Source organism: Saccostrea echinata, unplaced genomic scaffold (genome assembly GCF_033153115.1).
Source record: "Saccostrea echinata isolate AGI-Se365-2 ecotype Australia unplaced genomic scaffold, CSIRO_AGI_Sech_v1 ptg000025l, whole genome shotgun sequence".
Lineage (NCBI taxonomy): Eukaryota > Metazoa > Mollusca > Bivalvia > Ostreida > Ostreidae > Saccostrea > Saccostrea echinata.
This window is the reverse complement of record NW_026889774.1, coordinates 10775226-10796389: the sequence shown is the minus strand read 5'-3', so window position 1 is coordinate 10796389 and position 21164 is coordinate 10775226. Positions and strand designations below refer to the sequence as shown.

At 33.6% G+C, this 21164-nt stretch overlaps 2 protein-coding genes across 2 annotated transcripts in view; one reads left to right on the top strand and one right to left on the bottom strand.

The window, feature by feature from the left end:
• Positions 1-8869, bottom strand: part of LOC133191971 (uncharacterized) — a 38335-nt gene extending 29466 nt beyond the window's left edge. The window contains exon 1 of the mRNA XM_061327766.1: positions 8622-8869. Coding sequence (XP_061183750.1) covers positions 8622-8863 — 242 coding nt within the window. The 5' untranslated portion in view covers positions 8864-8869. The remainder of the gene's footprint in view (positions 1-8621) is intronic.
• Positions 1-21164, top strand: part of LOC133191974 (uncharacterized) — a 79488-nt gene that overhangs the window by 21697 nt on the left and 36627 nt on the right. The gene's annotated exons all lie outside the window — the stretch shown is intronic.

Below are 21164 nucleotides of genomic sequence, written 5' to 3'. Positions count from 1 at the left end.
AAACTTTTTATGCATCACTTATATACAGCTGTACTTGAATTCTTCCGAATGTCGAAAAAAAATCTTTTTTAGTTAGTGCATGGAACTTTAAAGCAAATATGCACTGACAGGTAGATGGATATATTCCCTATCCAGAATGTATACCTGTAACCTTGGTCGTTTATGATGTACTTGAAGCATAAGGTTGTAATGTTATCTGTGTCTGACAAGAAGATAAAATGAGTAGAACATAATCGGGCAACAAACAAATTTTGTCTCCTCTTATGGGACTTGGTAACTATTTTAGAAACATTTCTTGTGCTTTTAAGAAAATTAATCCAGGACAAAACTTTAAAAAAGATAATTCGAAGATCATGAACTTTTTGTAGTGCAGATTAAAGATTACCAAACCTAGTTTCCGATGTTAATATCGATGATAAATATGATGGAGACTCCAATTTTTCATAGTTATTTATCAACTTTATGAACCGTGTGGTTAGACATTCCTTTTGTTCAAGGATTTACAACAAAAGTAACACCTTCTAAATTGCTTAACTGCATAATAAGAATCAAATATCAAGTTGTCTTGTTTACACATGACTTAAGAAACATGCATCACTTCCCCATCATGTTTGCACTATTTTTGACTTCAGTTACGTTACAATGGAAATTTTCTTACTCATCCCAATGCAGTTCATAAGAACATGAGCTTTTTCAAATTTGCAAAGAATTTTAAGGAAATATATTTGGAAATGTAAATATTGATTGATTGATTATTGTTTAACGCCGAGTATTTCAGCCATATATCGGCGAATATATAATAATAATCAATTCAATCAATAAACAATAAACAATTAAAGGATCTTGGACATCTCAAACTGGGGATAAAATAAAAGAACAACGTAATAATTTACAAGTCTGTATGTACCGTATAAAGAACATACTATTCGCTCTAAAGAGTTATTATACATACAAATATCTTAAGGATATTATAAGGTTTACGTTGCAAAACGTATAAAAAAACTAAGATACACATTAACAGTATAAAATTTCAGATGATCTGAAATGTCTAGGAAAATCCCTGCATCTTTATTAACCTCACATGTTGGTATATACAGGTAAACTTCGGTATCTCGAACACGGATATGTCGAATATCACAGAATTATCGACGCGAGTCGTCCGCAGTATTTGTATCAATTCTGTGATTTACATGTAATCACTATCACTGAACTCAAACTGTCGACGGATTTTTTATAGCTAACATGAACCATCAAAAAATTGCGTTTTCCTTGGGAAGCACTGGAAAAACTAGGAAAATATTGAGAATTGTGGGGGGGGGGGGGACTTTACAGAGCCTAGATATCGAGTATCTGAAACATATTCCTCCTTCGTGTTCATGTTCTTCTTCACCTTACAACTATAGTCCTACTGGACACGTTATTACTGGTGATGTAAATATAGTTTATAGGTCCTTAAATCAATAATTTTAAAAGGGCCAAAATTAAGGGAACCCATCTTTTCAATGACGTCATAATTTCATAAATATGGATTCTGTGGAAGATAACGCCGGCGATGTGCCAGACATGAAAAAAAGACCATGACACGTTGTCAGAATGGATTAAATATATCAGATCTATGTTAAAATCTCGCACTAAGCGATTGAGGGGCAAAATGAGAACCAAGTATCCTTCTGTATTCAATAATTCAGAAGTGAAAAAAGAATTAGATAGATTTTACGATCAGTATGTGCTGGTCCCTGCTGACAAAGCAGGTAACAACATTGTCCTTGTTTGTAATGCTCATTATTTAGATTGTATTTTAGAGGAACTGGGATTTAATTCTACAAGCGGTTATCCAACTTATACCCATAGCTCCCTTTCTAAGGAGGAGATTCTTCAAAATCATATGTCAGTTTTGGATATTTTTAATTTTCCCAACAACCAAAAATGATTTTGAATTACCGTATTTATATTGGATTCCGAAACTTCATAAAAATCCTTACAAAGATACATAGCGGGTTCCAGCTAATGTTCTACCAAGCATCTTACTTTACTCCTCACTTAAATATTAACAATAGTGAAGGAGAAACTTCAGGAGTACTGTGCAACAATATATTCGAGAAGTGGTGTAAATAAGATGTGGATACTAAAAAATTCCGGGGAACTCTTGGAAAATTTGAAATCACAAAATTTTATCAAAATCAATAGCATAAAGAAATAAAACCATTCCCCACGATAAATTAAAGTCCAGGCTTTTTAACATCATTGACAGCTGCTTTTTCAATAAAAATGGAACTCGTAAATTTACTTACCTTGTCAATGGTCATTTGCAAAATTATTTTGTTAAAAACATTCTGATTGTACACATAAGTACTCTGAAGTTGTACTTGTACTCAAAATCCTATACGTGAAAAGAAGAAAACACTTGTTGTGGTCTTCAACTCGACATTTAGATATATCGACGACGTATTGTCAATTAACAATGGTTATTTCCATTCATATGTTGATACGATACATCTCGGTGAGCTTGAAATAAAAGATACCACAGAGTCTGACACATCTGTTTCATATTTGAATATTTTACAAGAAAAAGACGTTAATGGTAATCTAACAACAAAGCTTTATGATGAAAGTGATGACATTAACTTTTCAATCGTCAACTTCCCTTACTTATGCAGCAGTATAACTTTATCACCTGCATACGGGGTTTATATCTCTCAACTGATTCGATACGCAAGAGTATGCTCTACGTATGACCAATTTCTCAAACGAGGTAGGTTATTGACAAACAAGTTGATGAAACAAGAATATCAGCAGTCTCGTTTAAAGTCATCAGTTCTATGGTCGTTACAATGACCTTGCAGCAAATACAATCTATCATTAAGTCAAATGCTGACTGACGTTTTTCATACTAATTGTTAGGCCATTATTTACACACTGAATAGTAGACGGATTTTTCCGTTATTTCTCGATCATGACAAGGAGCACGCGGCGGGTGTGACCGGTCGGTAGGGGATGCTCATTCCTCCATGGCACCTGATACTACATCTGATGTTTTAGAGGTCCGTGTTTGCTCTGCTCCAAAATTTGTATTGTTTAATGGACTTTTGAGCTTGAATACTGTTCGTTATTACCATATATTTCATTCCAAGCCATTATGCATAAAGAAAATATTAAAGTATAAATTGAAATTCGGAGGAACTTTACAAACCCTAGCAGTCCTTTCTATACAAACCAATACAGGATATGTTTCCTATATTGTAGAGGGCTCCATTTATACGCATTTTATTTGTCTCTGGTCAAGAGCTCTCTGTTCTGACAGGTCAAGAAAAAGAACGGTTTTGTTACATATACATGTATGAGCAGATATTACAAGCAGGTCTTCTGTCGAGTGTTTCAAGAATGCCAAGAATGAATATGATACTTGAAATTTGACAATGTCCTTGTATGAGGAAGGACACGCCAGGTAACTGAGAAGTACGTTTAATATATGATCCATCATTCACCGTCTGAAGAAGCAGCAATGAAGAGCTAGATAAATATCGCATGTACATGTGTATAAGGATGTAATTCATTTTCTGCACGGCTGATAATAGAATGATTTAATATTTTAGGTCATTCCATAACATCGACCCCTTTCCATGAGAGAGAGAGAGAGAGAGAGAGAGAGAGAGTACATATTTAGAAATCACCGTGACGGTTTCCTTAATATATTGTCATTGGCTTGGTTAACTCGTGCATAGTAAGTGATGACCTGGTAGGTAAGACCATATCAAACCGGTCAGTACAAGATTATGTAGATAATAAAACATACACCCAGATCTAAAGGGGCTTAAAATACTATGTTAGTATCAGTACAATTAATGTATCACAAGTCATAGAAAACATATTTCATTACTGCAAATAAACTTTTTGCTTGTCCTTCCTGCAATATTTCATTTTGTAAAATAAAATTTTGAAATATTGCTACTTAATGTCATGATTCAGGAAAATAATGATTTAAAAAAGAATTTTGCTTGAGTTAAATAATATCAAGGGGGAAACTTTAAGCAATAATCGAACTCATGTGTATATCGAGAATATAAAAAAATGCACCCAAATATGATATAAAAACAAATACTTTTCATAAGAGATATAGATGTATATTGCGCATGTAGTAGCAAAGCTCATTTGGTAGTGCTTCGACGAGCCAGGCGTAACTGTCTTGTCGCAGTCGGCCGAGCAGCAGCGGCACTTGACTTCCAGTCCAGACGGAGCCAGACGAGCAAGACCGGCCGCAGAAAGCCGAGCAGAGTCCATACAATCTCGGGTAAGTTTTACATTTACTTCACATGTAAACAGGTGAGAATTAAGTGTTAATATACTTTAAAATTTAACTACATTAAATACTTAAATAAATAAAAACAAACAATTTAACAAACAAGAGAGCATTTTTACCAAGGACAGTTACGCTAGTACTTTAACAGAAGTCTTGTGACTAGTTTCAAGAAGTTCATTTTCCGGAAAGTCCTATTAAAGCTATATACCTGTACATTAATACTACACTCATTACCACGGATGCTTTGTTTTGGGAAGCTGTTTCTCTCGAGAATTTTTCACCCATACGGAGACGCCACCACTTCAATGCCGGTGGAGGGTTACGAAGTTTGACCTATACTCGGCATTCAGGGCCATTGAGGATCGAGGGATCTTTTTCGTGCCAGCACCTACTGCGACACGGGACCTCGGTTTACACGGTCTCATCCGAAGGATCGGTCTCCGCGTCCCACAGTGGTATTCGAACCCGCGACGTAAGGATCAACTCCTTACTCAGTGACTCTAGAGCAGACGATCTACCACTTCGCCACGCGGGAATAAACATAAAATTTCAAATTAAGGGCTTAGAAAACCAAAAATAGAATGGGGTCATTAAAAAATCCATCTTCGCTACCCACGGGTTTCTGATCCGAGGAGACTAGCGAATCAGAAACCCTTGGCTTGCGAAGATGTGAAAAATCTTATTCTCAAGAACCATCAAGCAAGAAAAGATAAAACTTAGGTGAATATTTTCTGATATTGCGTAAATCATAAATTGTTCAAATTATAGCTCCTGGGGTAGAGGAGAACCAGGACAGGGGATCAAAGTTATACATGGAATATATATGTAATGAAAAGCCCCTGGGCCACAACGCTCACCTGATGAACTTTAGCCTCAAAATTCTTCAGAAATTTCAAAAAGATTTACCCTCTTTCACGCCAATAAAAATTTGCTATCTCATTTTGTGGTCATTCCTAACTCTTAGGGGTTTCAGAATCCAAAGAGCATATGGATTGCTTCAATATCACAATGACTAAAATGTCTTTGCTGTTATGGAAAAGATTATTTTTTCCCTGTATCAATGCATTATGTAAAAATGATCCCGATACTATCCCAAGATCCGTAATTTAAAAAAAAATTGCATCTACACAACTTGGCAATGTCTGCAAAGTAATAATTGTAATGAATATCTTGGGAAGAATTTAAAGACAGAAGTTGTTTGGATTAAATTATTTTTTCTTAAAATTATGGACCCTGTGTTCGGGTTGGGTTAAAACTGAAGATGAAATTTTATACAGGTAAAAATATTTTCCATATCAGTCATATTGATATTGAAGCAGCTCCATCCTTTTTGAATTCAGAGCCCCCCTCCCCCCCCCCCCCCTTTACACTTGGGGTCACAGTATACATGTATGGTCGCAACTTTTCGTGAAAAAAGAAAAGGGGAAATTTCATTAAAAATTTTGATGAAGAACATAAGGGCTAGGGTAAATCAGGTGAGAATTGTAGCCCATGGGCCTCTTGTTTTTGTTTTACTTTGTTATTGTTGTTTTTCTATCCAAAGTCTTTTTGTTTTATTAAAATTGAGTAATAGTTCATGAATGCTATCTAATGAATTAGAGGTTATTCATAGATTCTGTTTTAGGTCCATGAATTAAAGAGGAAAGAATCCAACTGCTCGCAGTAAAGAACCAAATCGAGGTTTTTTCAGTAAAAAGTTTTAAAAGTCAAATAGATTTACATAAGAATATTGTGTATATTTTTTAGATTACAAATGGCATCAAATGAGCTGCAATTAGGTCAACATTACATCCAATTATGTAAGCATTGCGAGAAACCAGCTACACATTACTGTAGAAGATGTGCATGCAACTTGTGCCATGCTTGCTTATCCCATCACTTCCGCCTCGATTCAGCCACCGGGCACGAGGTCGTGAATTACGCAATGAAAGAATGTTGTGATACCTTTTTCTGCGATTTTCATCCACAGTACGAATTGTCTTTATATTGCCAGATATGTGATATACCGATATGTGTGATTTGCGCATCTGTAACACACAGATCTCACGAGTTATCAGAGCTGTCAGAGAAAATAAGGAAGCTTCTGGAAGTCATTCAACAGGAAAACGAACGACTTCTTTCACTCAAGCAAGAACTTGTTGAAGTTCTTGTTCACACAGAGCAACAATTATCGTCACTACCCCGGCTATACCAACAGGCGAAGGATGCAGTGACTTCTCGTGGAGAGGAGTGGCACAACAAAATCGAGGACACAGTAAGAAAGCTAAACGAAGATATAGATCGCAAGGAGGAAGAGCACTCCTCAATGCTTCAAATAGAGAAACTTCAATGTGAAGAAACACTGAAACAAATCGAAAGCTTAAACTCTACAACTACAAGTCTTGCTGAGTCCACGAATTTAGGACAGATTCAAACTTTTATTCCTGTTATTAAAATGCCCCTGCAACTCCCTAAGATAAAGAACTTTGCAGTACCAATGTTTTGCAGAAACAAGATTGATCAAACCAATGTGTCATCTTTTTTCGGATACCTTAAATTGCCGCAGAGTGAGGAAGCATTATTTACTTTTATCTGTCGAAATCCAATGGACAATCCAAACGTTATTACTACATTAGATTCCAGATTCCGAGCAGACGGTGCAACAAATTGCTTGTTCAGCATGGTCTTCACTTATGACGGCAAAATATGTATGGGAGGGTTAAGTAAAGAAGTAAAGGAATTTGATCTTCAAGGAACCCTGGCCGACACGATTGCCATAACAACTGAAGGCATGTATCTTAGCATGCACAAAGGCAATGTGATCTACACAGATTTGAAAGATAAATCTGTGATGAAGGTCAATAAAGAAAAAAGCGTGAACACGATGTTCAGGACCGAAGATTGGTATCCTCTGGGAATCACGAGTACAGCATCGGATGACCTTTTGGTGTGTCTCCGTAAGGACAACCTATCCAAAGTCGTGCGATACAACAGTAGCGGAGTCGTGCTACAGGAAATCCAATTTTACTCGCGATCACAGGGACAACCACTCTATAAATTTGCTCTTTACGTTGCCGAGAATATCAATGGTGACGTAATAGTCACTGATTTTACGGCGAAGGCTGTTATTGCTGTAGACAGGTTAGGAGGATACCGCTTTATGTATCCGGAGAGAACAACTGAAATTACAGTTGGTATTTGCGGGGTCGTTACGGACTACATGGGTCATATCATCATTACCGATAGTAAAGGCGACAAGATCCATATGCTGGACAAAAACGGCCGATTTTTAAGGCTTATCAATCCCGATCTGGGAATTTCCTGTCCTCGTGCAGTTTGTATTGTTAATGAGGAAGATATCTTGGTGGGAGAAAGCATGACCGGCTTGGTCAAAAGAATCAAATATCTTAAATGATGATAGTTTGTGAAATACATCGCAGAAAATCATGGAACAAAGTTCAACACATTTTTTAAAATGTGTTATAAAATCTTTTATAACGCTTTGATTTTTCGGTTTTTTAAAATAATTTAATTTCAATATAACAGTAATACATTTTAAACAAATGAAAAAATATAATGATTAAAAACTCTTCTCCTAAAATTCAGGCATGCAGTATCGGGAGGGGAGGGGGGTTGCACCCCCTTTTTTCCAAACACAATATTTGACTCTAATTTGAAAATGTTCTTTGAAAGGCCGCTCTCCCATTTTATGTGGCAAAGTCAAGTCCTCTCATGTATAAAAAAAATCTTGGCGAAAAAGTTGCAGCCTACATCCCCCTCCTCCCCTTTTTGTAGTATAGTCATATCCTCCCATGTCAATTTATTCAAATTTTTCTTGTCGAACAAGTAGGATTTTTGGTATAGACAGTTTCCCTTTTGTGCTTGTCAAATTTTTTTTCTTCAGGTACGTTATCAAGCCCCCCCCCCCCATTCAGAAACGATGTTACGTGCCTGAAATCTTTTGTACACATGTTAAATTCTTGAAGAAATATGCAAACCGTTCTGCATTTGGTTTTACTTCTGATACCACAATAACTTCTTGAAGAGTATATCCTGTCAGATTACATGAATACTGTCTTAGATAACTCGTATGTACTCAGTATTACGGGAGATGTATGCAACGGCACATACATGTTCATGATACTTAAGGTATATTATGTTAGACATGCCACCATAATGATCTCCATGATGGTTAACGACTTTAAATGTATATTGTATGAATATTACCGCAACTACATGAATTAATTATTTTGTTTTCAAGGTGTTTGACAAAATTTCTCGAAGTTGAAACCCAAACGAAAAAAGAAAAATATGCATAATACGTAAAAAAGTATCCGGGACTAACCTTTCCGTATGCTCCGGTTCTTCGATTCTCGTTGGCTCCCTCGAAATGGTTGCGAAGATCCAGCGCTGTGTCCGCGCCACCGCATCCCTGTCTCCCCTTGACGGCGGAGGCTCTCTATACGGTGTCCTCGGAGTAAAATTAATCGGATCCGAGAAATTAATTGGTGGGACATCATCCACATATTTGTTTCCCGCAATCTTCTTTTCTTTAATTCTTCCATCAATAAATTCCACCGGCTCCATCTCTAATTCGTAAAAGCTTAAGAATGGTTACTTTTAGTGTTAACACCCATGGGAATTATGAGGCGGTGAAATACTTGTTTGGAAGATGCATTTGTGTGGTCATTTTTGATTTAAAAACAAATGTTGTCGCCATAGCCGGGAAAACTTGAAAATATTATCGGGTTTCTGTTTACATGATAGAGTATCTAGCTAATTTTCAGTTTACCATAACACACTTTAAAGTTATTAGTCAGATGTTTCTTACCAGTCATAATAATGTCAACATTTTAATTTATTATGTCTACCCTTCGAAGTAGAGAGACATATTTTTTTACTCTGAATTCTTGGCTCCTCCAACAAAACTTGACATCTCGTATTGACATGCCTGAATTGTTGGTATGTTTGTTTGTCACGAAATCGTGTGCTGAACGAAAAATCGCGAATTCTTGATTAGAGTGGACATAAACTTTTAAGAATATTGTTGTCTATGACCTAAAAATGTATCATAACCTTGACTCAAAGTATTATCTCAAAGGTCGATGGGCAATATTTTCAGGCCATAACTATGAATTTTTAAATGAATGGAAATGAATACAAACTTGTATGTTTTGATGAGGATTTCAGGTGTGTCGTGTTGTTGACTCAAGGTCAAATGTTGACAAACTCACTTTGCGATGAAATATCTAAAAAAAAATTTGAACATGCCATGACTTCGGAATTATTGATTTGAATACATTCAAAATTGATTGTGATTAGTTGAGGACCTAAAATATGGCATGGTCTTGACTCGGATCAAATCATAAAGGTCGGGGTCGCCGATTAATGAGAGAAATTGAATGTGTATGTTACCGTGCTATAATTCTTAAAGTCATATATGGCGAATTTTTGATAAGTTCAGACTAACTAAAATAAAAAAGATCTTTCTATTTGTTTTATTACTTTACATAAAGATAGGACTTTCCTGTAAATTCACAATTCAAATCAATCGCGTTCCATAGATATTAGAAATTTAAAACAATAACCGATTTATTTACCGACTCCGCATTTGAATATCAGACACAGTTTAAAGTCAATTTAACTATAGAAACTTGGGGTTATTCAAGTTCAAAATCGGTGAAAATTTTAATTTGAACGCAATATATATATATATATATATATATATATATATATATATATATATATATATATATATATATATATATATATATATATATATATATATATATATATCACGGATTTCAGCCAGTTGTTTTATTAGTGCGATTGCTGTTACTGAAGTTTATTTTGGTTTCAGATATTCGAAGGAATGATATAGCTGAAGATTACGAACAGTGATCGATCTCAAAAAAACCTACAAACAACACAAATCTGTGTACAATGAAGGAAACCCAAGCGAACTCGACTGATAATTATTTGTATCTAGTAAAAACGTTACAACATGAAGATCAATGTGTTAGGGTTTTTCACTGATACAATGTCAATAAAAATAGGACATAAGATGGAACATTCACTGATGCATTAATTGATTTAATGTTAAAGATTCGCCGTTGGATTGTAAACCATTTTTAAACTAGAAAACTGTCGCAGTCAGAGAGGGCCCAGCTAAGGGCTGTTCATATAGTAAAGTTCTTAAGGACAGACGCAACGTAGTTTTTACTTTATTTTTTATATCTCCTAGAAATAAAGAGTTCCAATAATGATTCCGTAATATTTCCCGAATTGGGTTCGATTTTTAGGTGTCCAGTCACTTCGTACACAAACCGAGTCGTACACAAACCAACTCGTATACAAAAAGTCAACTCGTACACAAAAACCAGAAGTCAACTCGTACACAACATTTATATATACAATCGTTATGATTTAATTTTATACAAATAATGTTTGATAACACGAAGTGTTACTTTTCTTTTAAGTTTTTAAAGTTTTTTTCCCTAAATATTTAAATAATTCAACTTCCCTGATAGGATAGGAACATCAAAGACATCAAAGAAGTATTGTTAAACCAACACCCGCGCGGTGGTTTCTTGGATCTGCGACAAACGCTAATTACGAGATGCTCATAATTCGGTATCCTTTAATTATGAGATACTATATGTATCGAAAACGTCTCCAAGTTTCTTCATTCCTTATACTTCACCATAGTTCGAGAGAGTTGTCTTTCCTGCAGCAAAACGGTAAGTTTTTAAAACTTTTTTCATTTAAATAAGTTTAGATAAGTGCAAGAAAAATGTGTTATACAGTATACCATTAAATTCTTACCATGTATTTAGATCGAATTTACTATCTACACTATATATCTATTTAACATAATAAATTAGGATGCTATAAAATATTATATTCTACATCAACATGCATTACTTGCATAACAGAAAACTTTTTAGAAATATAAAAACTACGTATATCAATTCTGTTGACAATTAGAAATCCATTTGAATTAAGTTTTTCAACTACATATTTAACAAATAAAATACTATGGCAAATATTACCTTAAATCACATAGGAAAACGTATGTATGAGTTGTGTACGAGTTGACTTCTGGTTTGTATACGAGTTGACTTTTTTTTGTGTACGAGTTGACTTTTTGTATACGAGTTGGTTTGTGTACGACTCGGTTTGTGTACGAAGTGACTGTAAAGGTAGCTAAACACAGTTTCGTATAAAATCCAGGGGGTTTTCCTCAGAGAAAAGCATGATGGGTAGGGATTTCCCTGCTATTTTTATGCAGTGTACATGAAAATTGCAGCTTTTTTATTTTTATTTGCATAAAGTAGAATCTTATCTTAAGATTAAATGAAAAAAGTATACAAATATTTTTTGAGAATTATTTTTTGTGTGACTTTTTTATAGTGGGAGATAACTCTAAAATCACCCATTTTTTACATGTACAGAATTGCATGATATGAGTAGCAGGTAAAGTAGCTCTTTAAAAAGCTGGAAAATGTACCCTAAAAGTACAACAAAAAGAAACCTAAGGACTTGCTCTGTTAAATGCACAGCACTTATATTTTCTGATTTCTGCGCCGTTTGTGATCAAGGGAGCTAAAAATGCATAGGTGTACTACAATTAGACGCATAAACTTTCCTATTTCCCCCATGTTTCATGTGTCAAATACGCCTTATTAGTAAGAGATAAATGCAGTATATTTATATATTTATAAAATTCACAATTTTATCTTTCTATTGATGTATAGAAGTCTATGTAGCAAGTCTTCATCTTATTTCTTTATGGGGGTCACTTTGGCATGTCCCTCATTTAGTAACGTCATGATAACGTCATACATAAAACTGTGTTTTGCACCCTTAAGGAGTGACACTAAATGACATTTTCCTTCATTTATCTATCTGTAGGTCAGAGAATATTGCTATCTTAGCTTTACTTAATGTATGAAACCATGCATTAAAGCTTCATGTTGACATTTAATCTTGTATAATGCAAAAGGTACATGTTTTTAGCTTTGTTACATGTTATATTATGACGAGACGGATTGTGATGTATTATTTTACATTATGATGAATTTGCATTGTGACATCAAAGTGTGACGTCATGTCAAAAAGGAAGCTTCATGAGGTCGTGACCTTGAATATAATTGATCATAATCAAGGGATATATGCATCTATATCACATTTCATAATGAATTTTTTGCTATGTTGACACAGTCTGGTCTTCTAAGGCAATCTCTCAATTTAACACTGTGACGTAACCCCCCCCCCTTTTTTTTGGTTCATACTGCAACCAGAAATTTGTGTAAAATATAAAAATTTGTATTTTTCGGATGCTTTTTAATTTATATTTTAACATGTCATTAATATTCAAATACTCAACTTCCTCGGTCATAATCATCGTATAAAATAAAGTAAAATTTGTAAGCTGCTAGTCACAGTTTTGAAATTTATCTCCAAAGTCCTGTTTAAGGAGTCAACCAACGTCAAAGACATGTAATACTAAATTGACAATTTCTTGGCTATTTCTGGACCAAATTTAACTTTGTATACACCAAACTGTTTGGAATTTTGTCCTCCTTGTATCTAGACACCAGAAAGTGAAATACAGAAATTTTTTATTTCCTTTAAGGTAGCTAAACACAGTTTCGTATAAAATCCAGGGGGTTTTCCTCAGAGAAAAGCATGATGGGTAGGGATTTCCCTGCTATTTTTATGCAGTGTACATGAAAATTGCAGCTTTTTTATTTTTATTTGCATAAAGTAGAATCTTATCTTAAGATTAAATGAAAAAAGTATACAAATATTTTTTGAGAATTATTTTTTGTGTGACTTTTTTATAGTGGGAGATAACTCTAAAATCACCCATTTTTTACATGTACAGAATTGCATGATATGAGTAGCAGGTAAAGTAGCTCTTTAAAAAGCTGGAAAATGTACCCTAAAAGTACAACAAAAAGAAACCTAAGGACTTGCTCTGTTAAATGCACAGCACTTATATTTTCTGATTTCTGCGCCGTTTGTGATCAAGGGAGCTAAAAATGCATAGGTGTACTACAATTAGACGCATAAACTTTCCTATTTCCCCCATGTTTCATGTGTCAAATACGCCTTATTAGTAAGAGATAAATGCAGTATATTTATATATTTATAAAATTCACAATTTTATCTTTCTATTGATGTATAGAAGTCTATGTAGCAAGTCTTCATCTTATTTCTTTATGGGGGTCACTTTGGCATGTCCCTCATTTAGTAACGTCATGATAACGTCATACATAAAACTGTGTTTTGCACCCTTAAGGAGTGACACTAAATGACATTTTCCTTCATTTATCTATCTGTAGGTCAGAGAATATTGCTATCTTAGCTTTACTTAATGTATGAAACCATGCATTAAAGCTTCATGTTGACATTTAATCTTGTATAATGCAAAAGGTACATGTTTTTAGCTTTGTTACATGTTATATTATGACGAGACGGATTGTGATGTATTATTTTACATTATGATGAATTTGCATTGTGACATCAAAGTGTGACGTCATGTCAAAAAGGAAGCTTCATGAGGTCGTGACCTTGAATATAATTGATCATAATCAAGGGATATATGCATCTATATCACATTTCATAATGAATTTTTTGCTATGTTGACACAGTCTGGTCTTCTAAGGCAATCTCTCAATTTAACACTGTGACGTAACCCCCCCCCCTTTTTTTTGGTTCATACTGCAACCAGAAATTTGTGTAAAATATAAAAATTTGTATTTTTCGGATGCTTTTTAATTTATATTTTAACATGTCATTAATATTCAAATACTCAACTTCCTCGGTCATAATCATCGTATAAAATAAAGTAAAATTTGTAAGCTGCTAGTCACAGTTTTGAAATTTATCTCCAAAGTCCTGTTTAAGGAGTCAACCAACGTCAAAGACATGTAATACTAAATTGACAATTTCTTGGCTATTTCTGGACCAAATTTAACTTTGTATACACCAAACTGTTTGGAATTTTGTCCTCCTTGTATCTAGACACCAGAAAGTGAAATACAGAAATTTTTTATTTCCTTTAAGGTAGCTAAACACAGTTTCGTATAAAATCCAGGGGGTTTTCCTCAGAGAAAAGCATGATGGGTAGGGATTTCCCTGCTATTTTTATGCAGTGTACATGAAAATTGCAGCTTTTTTATTTTTATTTGCATAAAGTAGAATCTTATCTTAAGATTAAATGAAAAAAGTATACAAATATTTTTTGAGAATTATTTTTTGTGTGACTTTTTTATAGTGGGAGATAACTCTAAAATCACCCATTTTTTACATGTACAGAATTGCATGATATGAGTAGCAGGTAAAGTAGCTCTTTAAAAAGCTGGAAAATGTACCCTAAAAGTACAACAAAAAGAAACCTAAGGACTTGCTCTGTTAAATGCACAGCACTTATATTTTCTGATTTCTGCGCCGTTTGTGATCAAGGGAGCTAAAAATGCATAGGTGTACTACAATTAGACGCATAAACTTTCCTATTTCCCCCATGTTTCATGTGTCAAATACGCCTTATTAGTAAGAGATAAATGCAGTATATTTATATATTTATAAAATTCACAATTTTATCTTTCTATTGATGTATAGAAGTCTATGTAGCAAGTCTTCATCTTATTTCTTTATGGGGGTCACTTTGGCATGTCCCTCATTTAGTAACGTCATGATAACGTCATACATAAAACTGTGTTTTGCACCCTTAAGGAGTGACACTAAATGACATTTTCCTTCATTTATCTATCTGTAGGTCAGAGAATATTGCTATCTTAGCTTTACTTAATGTATGAAACCATGCATTAAAGCTTCATGTTGACATTTAATCTTGTATAATGCAAAAGGTACATGTTTTTAGCTTTGTTACATGTTATATTATGACGAGACGGATTGTGATGTATTATTTTACATTATGATGAATTTGCATTGTGACATCAAAGTGTGACGTCATGTCAAAAAGGAAGCTTCATGAGGTCGTGACCTTGAATATAATTGATCATAATCAAGGGATATATGCATCTATATCACATTTCATAATGAATTTTTTGCTATGTTGACACAGTCTGGTCTTCTAAGGCAATCTCTCAATTTAACACTGTGACGTAACCCCCCCCCCTTTTTTTTGGTTCATACTGCAACCAGAAATTTGTGTAAAATATAAAAATTTGTATTTTTCGGATGCTTTTTAATTTATATTTTAACATGTCATTAATATTCAAATACTCAACTTCCTCGGTCATAATCATCGTATAAAATAAAGTAAAATTTGTAAGCTGCTAGTCACAGTTTTGAAATTTATCTCCAAAGTCCTGTTTAAGGAGTCAACCAACGTCAAAGACATGTAATACTAAATTGACAATTTCTTGGCTATTTCTGGACCAAATTTAACTTTGTATACACCAAACTGTTTGGAATTTTGTCCTCCTTGTATCTAGACACCAGAAAGTGAAATACAGAAATTTTTTATTTCCTTTAAGGTAGCTAAACACAGTTTCGTATAAAATCCAGGGGGTTTTCCTCAGAGAAAAGCATGATGGGTAGGGATTTCCCTGCTATTTTTATGCAGTGTACATGAAAATTGCAGCTTTTTTATTTTTATTTGCATAAAGTAGAATCTTATCTTAAGATTAAATGAAAAAAGTATACAAATATTTTTTGAGAATTATTTTTTGTGTGACTTTTTTATAGTGGGAGATAACTCTAAAATCACCCATTTTTTACATGTACAGAATTGCATGATATGAGTAGCAGGTAAAGTAGCTCTTTAAAAAGCTGGAAAATGTACCCTAAAAGTACAACAAAAAGAAACCTAAGGACTTGCTCTGTTAAATGCACAGCACTTATATTTTCTGATTTCTGCGCCGTTTGTGATCAAGGGAGCTAAAAATGCATAGGTGTACTACAATTAGACGCATAAACTTTCCTATTTCCCCCATGTTTCATGTGTCAAATACGCCTTATTAGTAAGAGATAAATGCAGTATATTTATATATTTATAAAATTCACAATTTTATCTTTCTATTGATGTATAGAAGTCTATGTAGCAAGTCTTCATCTTATTTCTTTATGGGGGTCACTTTGGCATGTCCCTCATTTAGTAACGTCATGATAACGTCATACATAAAACTGTGTTTTGCACCCTTAAGGAGTGACACTAAATGACATTTTCCTTCATTTATCTATCTGTAGGTCAGAGAATATTGCTATCTTAGCTTTACTTAATGTATGAAACCATGCATTAAAGCTTCATGTTGACATTTAATCTTGTATAATGCAAAAGGTACATGTTTTTAGCTTTGTTACATGTTATATTATGACGAGACGGATTGTGATGTATTATTTTACATTATGATGAATTTGCATTGTGACATCAAAGTGTGACGTCATGTCAAAAAGGAAGCTTCATGAGGTCGTGACCTTGAATATAATTGATCATAATCAAGGGATATATGCATCTATATCACATTTCATAATGAATTTTTTGCTATGTTGACACAGTCTGGTCTTCTAAGGCAATCTCTCAATTTAACACTGTGACGTAACCCCCCCCCTTTTTTTTGGTTCATACTGCAACCAGAAATTTGTGTAAAATATAAAAATTTGTATTTTTCGGATGCTTTTTAATTTATATTTTAACATGTCATTAATATTCAAATACTCAACTTCCTCGGTCATAATCATCGTATAAAATAAAGTAAAATTTGTAAGCTGCTAGTCACAGTTTTGAAATTTATCTCCAAAGTCCTGTTTAAGGAGTCAACCAACGTCAAAGACATGTAATACTAAATTGACAATTTCTTGGCTATTTCTGGACCAAATTTAACTTTGTATACACCAAACTGTTTGGAATTTTGTCCTCCTTGTATCTAGACACCAGAAAGTGAAATACAGAAATTTTTTATTTCCTTTAAGGTAGCTAAACACAGTTTCGTATAAAATCCAGGGGGTTTTCCTCAGAGAAAAGCATGATGGGTAGGGATTTCCCTGCTATTTTTATGCAGTGTACATGAAAATTGCAGCTTTTTTATTTTTATTTGCATAAAGTAGAATCTTATCTTAAGATTAAATGAAAAAAGTATACAAATATTTTTTGAGAATTATTTTTTGTGTGACTTTTTTATAGTGGGAGATAACTCTAAAATCACCCATTTTTTACATGTACAGAATTGCATGATATGAGTAGCAGGTAAAGTAGCTCTTTAAAAAGCTGGAAAATGTACCCTAAAAGTACAACAAAAAGAAACCTAAGGACTTGCTCTGTTAAATGCACAGCACTTATATTTTCTGATTTCTGCGCCGTTTGTGATCAAGGGAGCTAAAAATGCATAGGTGTACTACAATTAGACGCATAAACTTTCCTATTTCCCCCATGTTTCATGTGTCAAATACGCCTTATTAGTAAGAGATAAATGCAGTATATTTATATATTTATAAAATTCACAATTTTATCTTTCTATTGATGTATAGAAGTCTATGTAGCAAGTCTTCATCTTATTTCTTTATGGGGGTCACTTTGGCATGTCCCTCATTTAGTAACGTCATGATAACGTCATACATAAAACTGTGTTTTGCACCCTTAAGGAGTGACACTAAATGACATTTTCCTTCATTTATCTATCTGTAGGTCAGAGAATATTGCTATCTTAGCTTTACTTAATGTATGAAACCATGCATTAAAGCTTCATGTTGACATTTAATCTTGTATAATGCAAAAGGTACATGTTTTTAGCTTTGTTACATGTTATATTATGACGAGACGGATTGTGATGTATTATTTTACATTATGATGAATTTGCATTGTGACATCAAAGTGTGACGTCATGTCAAAAAGGAAGCTTCATGAGGTCGTGACCTTGAATATAATTGATCATAATCAAGGGATATATGCATCTATATCACATTTCATAATGAATTTTTTGCTATGTTGACACAGTCTGGTCTTCTAAGGCAATCTCTCAATTTAACACTGTGACGTAACCCCCCCCCCTTTTTTTTGGTTCATACTGCAACCAGAAATTTGTGTAAAATATAAAAATTTGTATTTTTCGGATGCTTTTTAATTTATATTTTAACATGTCATTAATATTCAAATACTCAACTTCCTCGGTCATAATCATCGTATAAAATAAAGTAAAATTTGTAAGCTGCTAGTCACAGTTTTGAAATTTATCTCCAAAGTCCTGTTTAAGGAGTCAACCAACGTCAAAGACATGTAATACTAAATTGACAATTTCTTGGCTATTTCTGGACCAAATTTAACTTTGTATACACCAAACTGTTTGGAATTTTGTCCTCCTTGTATCTAGACACCAGAAAGTGAAATACAGAAATTTTTTATTTCCTTTAAGGTAGCTAAACACAGTTTCGTATAAAATCCAGGGGGTTTTCCTCAGAGAAAAGCATGATGGGTAGGGATTTCCCTGCTATTTTTATGCAGTGTACATGAAAATTGCAGCTTTTTTATTTTTATTTGCATAAAGTAGAATCTTATCTTAAGATTAAATGAAAAAAGTATACAAATATTTTTTGAGAATTATTTTTTGTGTGACTTTTTTATAGTGGGAGATAACTCTAAAATCACCCATTTTTTACATGTACAGAATTGCATGATATGAGTAGCAGGTAAAGTAGCTCTTTAAAAAGCTGGAAAATGTACCCTAAAAGTACAACAAAAAGAAACCTAAGGACTTGCTCTGTTAAATGCACAGCACTTATATTTTCTGATTTCTGCGCCGTTTGTGATCAAGGGAGCTAAAAATGCATAGGTGTACTACAATTAGACGCATAAACTTTCCTATTTCCCCCATGTTTCATGTGTCAAATACGCCTTATTAGTAAGAGATAAATGCAGTATATTTATATATTTATAAAATTCACAATTTTATCTTTCTATTGATGTATAGAAGTCTATGTAGCAAGTCTTCATCTTATTTCTTTATGGGGGTCACTTTGGCATGTCCCTCATTTAGTAACGTCATGATAACGTCATACATAAAACTGTGTTTTGCACCCTTAAGGAGTGACACTAAATGACATTTTCCTTCATTTATCTATCTGTAGGTCAGAGAATATTGCTATCTTAGCTTTACTTAATGTATGAAACCATGCATTAAAGCTTCATGTTGACATTTAATCTTGTATAATGCAAAAGGTACATGTTTTTAGCTTTGTTACATGTTATATTATGACGAGACGGATTGTGATGTATTATTTTACATTATGATGAATTTGCATTGTGACATCAAAGTGTGACGTCATGTCAAAAAGGAAGCTTCATGAGGTCGTGACCTTGAATATAATTGATCATAATCAAGGGATATATGCATCTATATCACATTTCATAATGAATTTTTTGCTATGTTGACACAGTCTGGTCTTCTAAGGCAATCTCTCAATTTAACACTGTGACGTAACCCCCCCCCCCTTTTTTTTGGTTCATACTGCAACCAGAAATTTGTGTAAAATATAAAAATTTGTATTTTTCGGATGCTTTTTAATTTATATTTTAACATGTCATTAATATTCAAATACTCAACTTCCTCGGTCATAATCATCGTATAAAATAAAGTAAAATTTGTAAGCTGCTAGTCACAGTTTTGAAATTTATCTCCAAAGTCCTGTTTAAGGAGTCAACCAACGTCAAAGACATGTAATACTAAATTGACAATTTCTTGGCTATTTCTGGACCAAATTTAACTTTGTATACACCAAACTGTTTGGAATTTTGTCCTCCTTGTATCTAGACACCAGAAAGTGAAATACAGAAATTTTTTATTTCCTTTAAGGAGTGACACTAAATGACATTTTCCTTCATTTATCTATCTGTAGGTCAGAGAATATTGCTATCTTAGCTTTACTTAATGTATGAAACCATGCATTAAAGCTTCATGTTGACATTTAATCTTGTATAATGCAAAAGGTACATGTTTTTAGCTTTGTTACATGTTATATTATGACGAGACGGATTGTGATGTATTATTTTACATTATGATGAATTTGCATTGTGACATCAAAGTGTGACGTCATGTCAAAAAGGAAGCTTCATGAGGTCGTGACCTTGAATATAATTGATCATAATCAAGGGATATATGCATCTATATCACATTTCATAATGAATTTTTTGCTATGTTGACACAGTCTGGTCTTCTAAGGCAATCTCTCAATTTAACACTGTGACGTAACCCCCCCCCCCCCTTTTTTTTGGTTCATACTGCAACCAGAAATTTGTGTAAAATATAAAAATTTGTATTTTTCGGATGCTTTTTAATTTATATTTTAACATGTCATTAATATTCAAATACTCAACTTCCTCGGTCATAATCATCGTATAAAATAAAGTAAAATTTGTAAGCTGCTAGTCACAGTTTTGAAATTTATCTCCAAAGTCCTGTTTAAGGAGTCAACCAACGTCAAAGACATGTAATACTAAATTGACAATTTCTTGGCTATTTCTGGACCAAATTTAACTTTGTATACACCAAACTGTTTGGAATTTTGTCCTCCTTGTATCTAGACACCAGAAAGTGAAATACAGAAATTTTTTATTTCCTTTAAGGAGTGACACTAAATGACATTTTCCTTCATTTATCTATCTGTAGGTCAGAGAATATTGCTATCTTAGCTTTACTTAATGTATGAAACCATGCATTAAAGCTTCATGTTGACATTTAATCTTGTATAATGCAAAAGGTACATGTTTTTAGCTTTGTTACATGTTATATTATGACGAGACGGATTGTGATGTATTATTTTACATTATGATGAATTTGCATTGTGACATCAAAGTGTGACGTCATGTCAAAAAGGAAGCTTCATGAGGTCGTGACCTTGAATATAATTGATCATAATCAAGGGA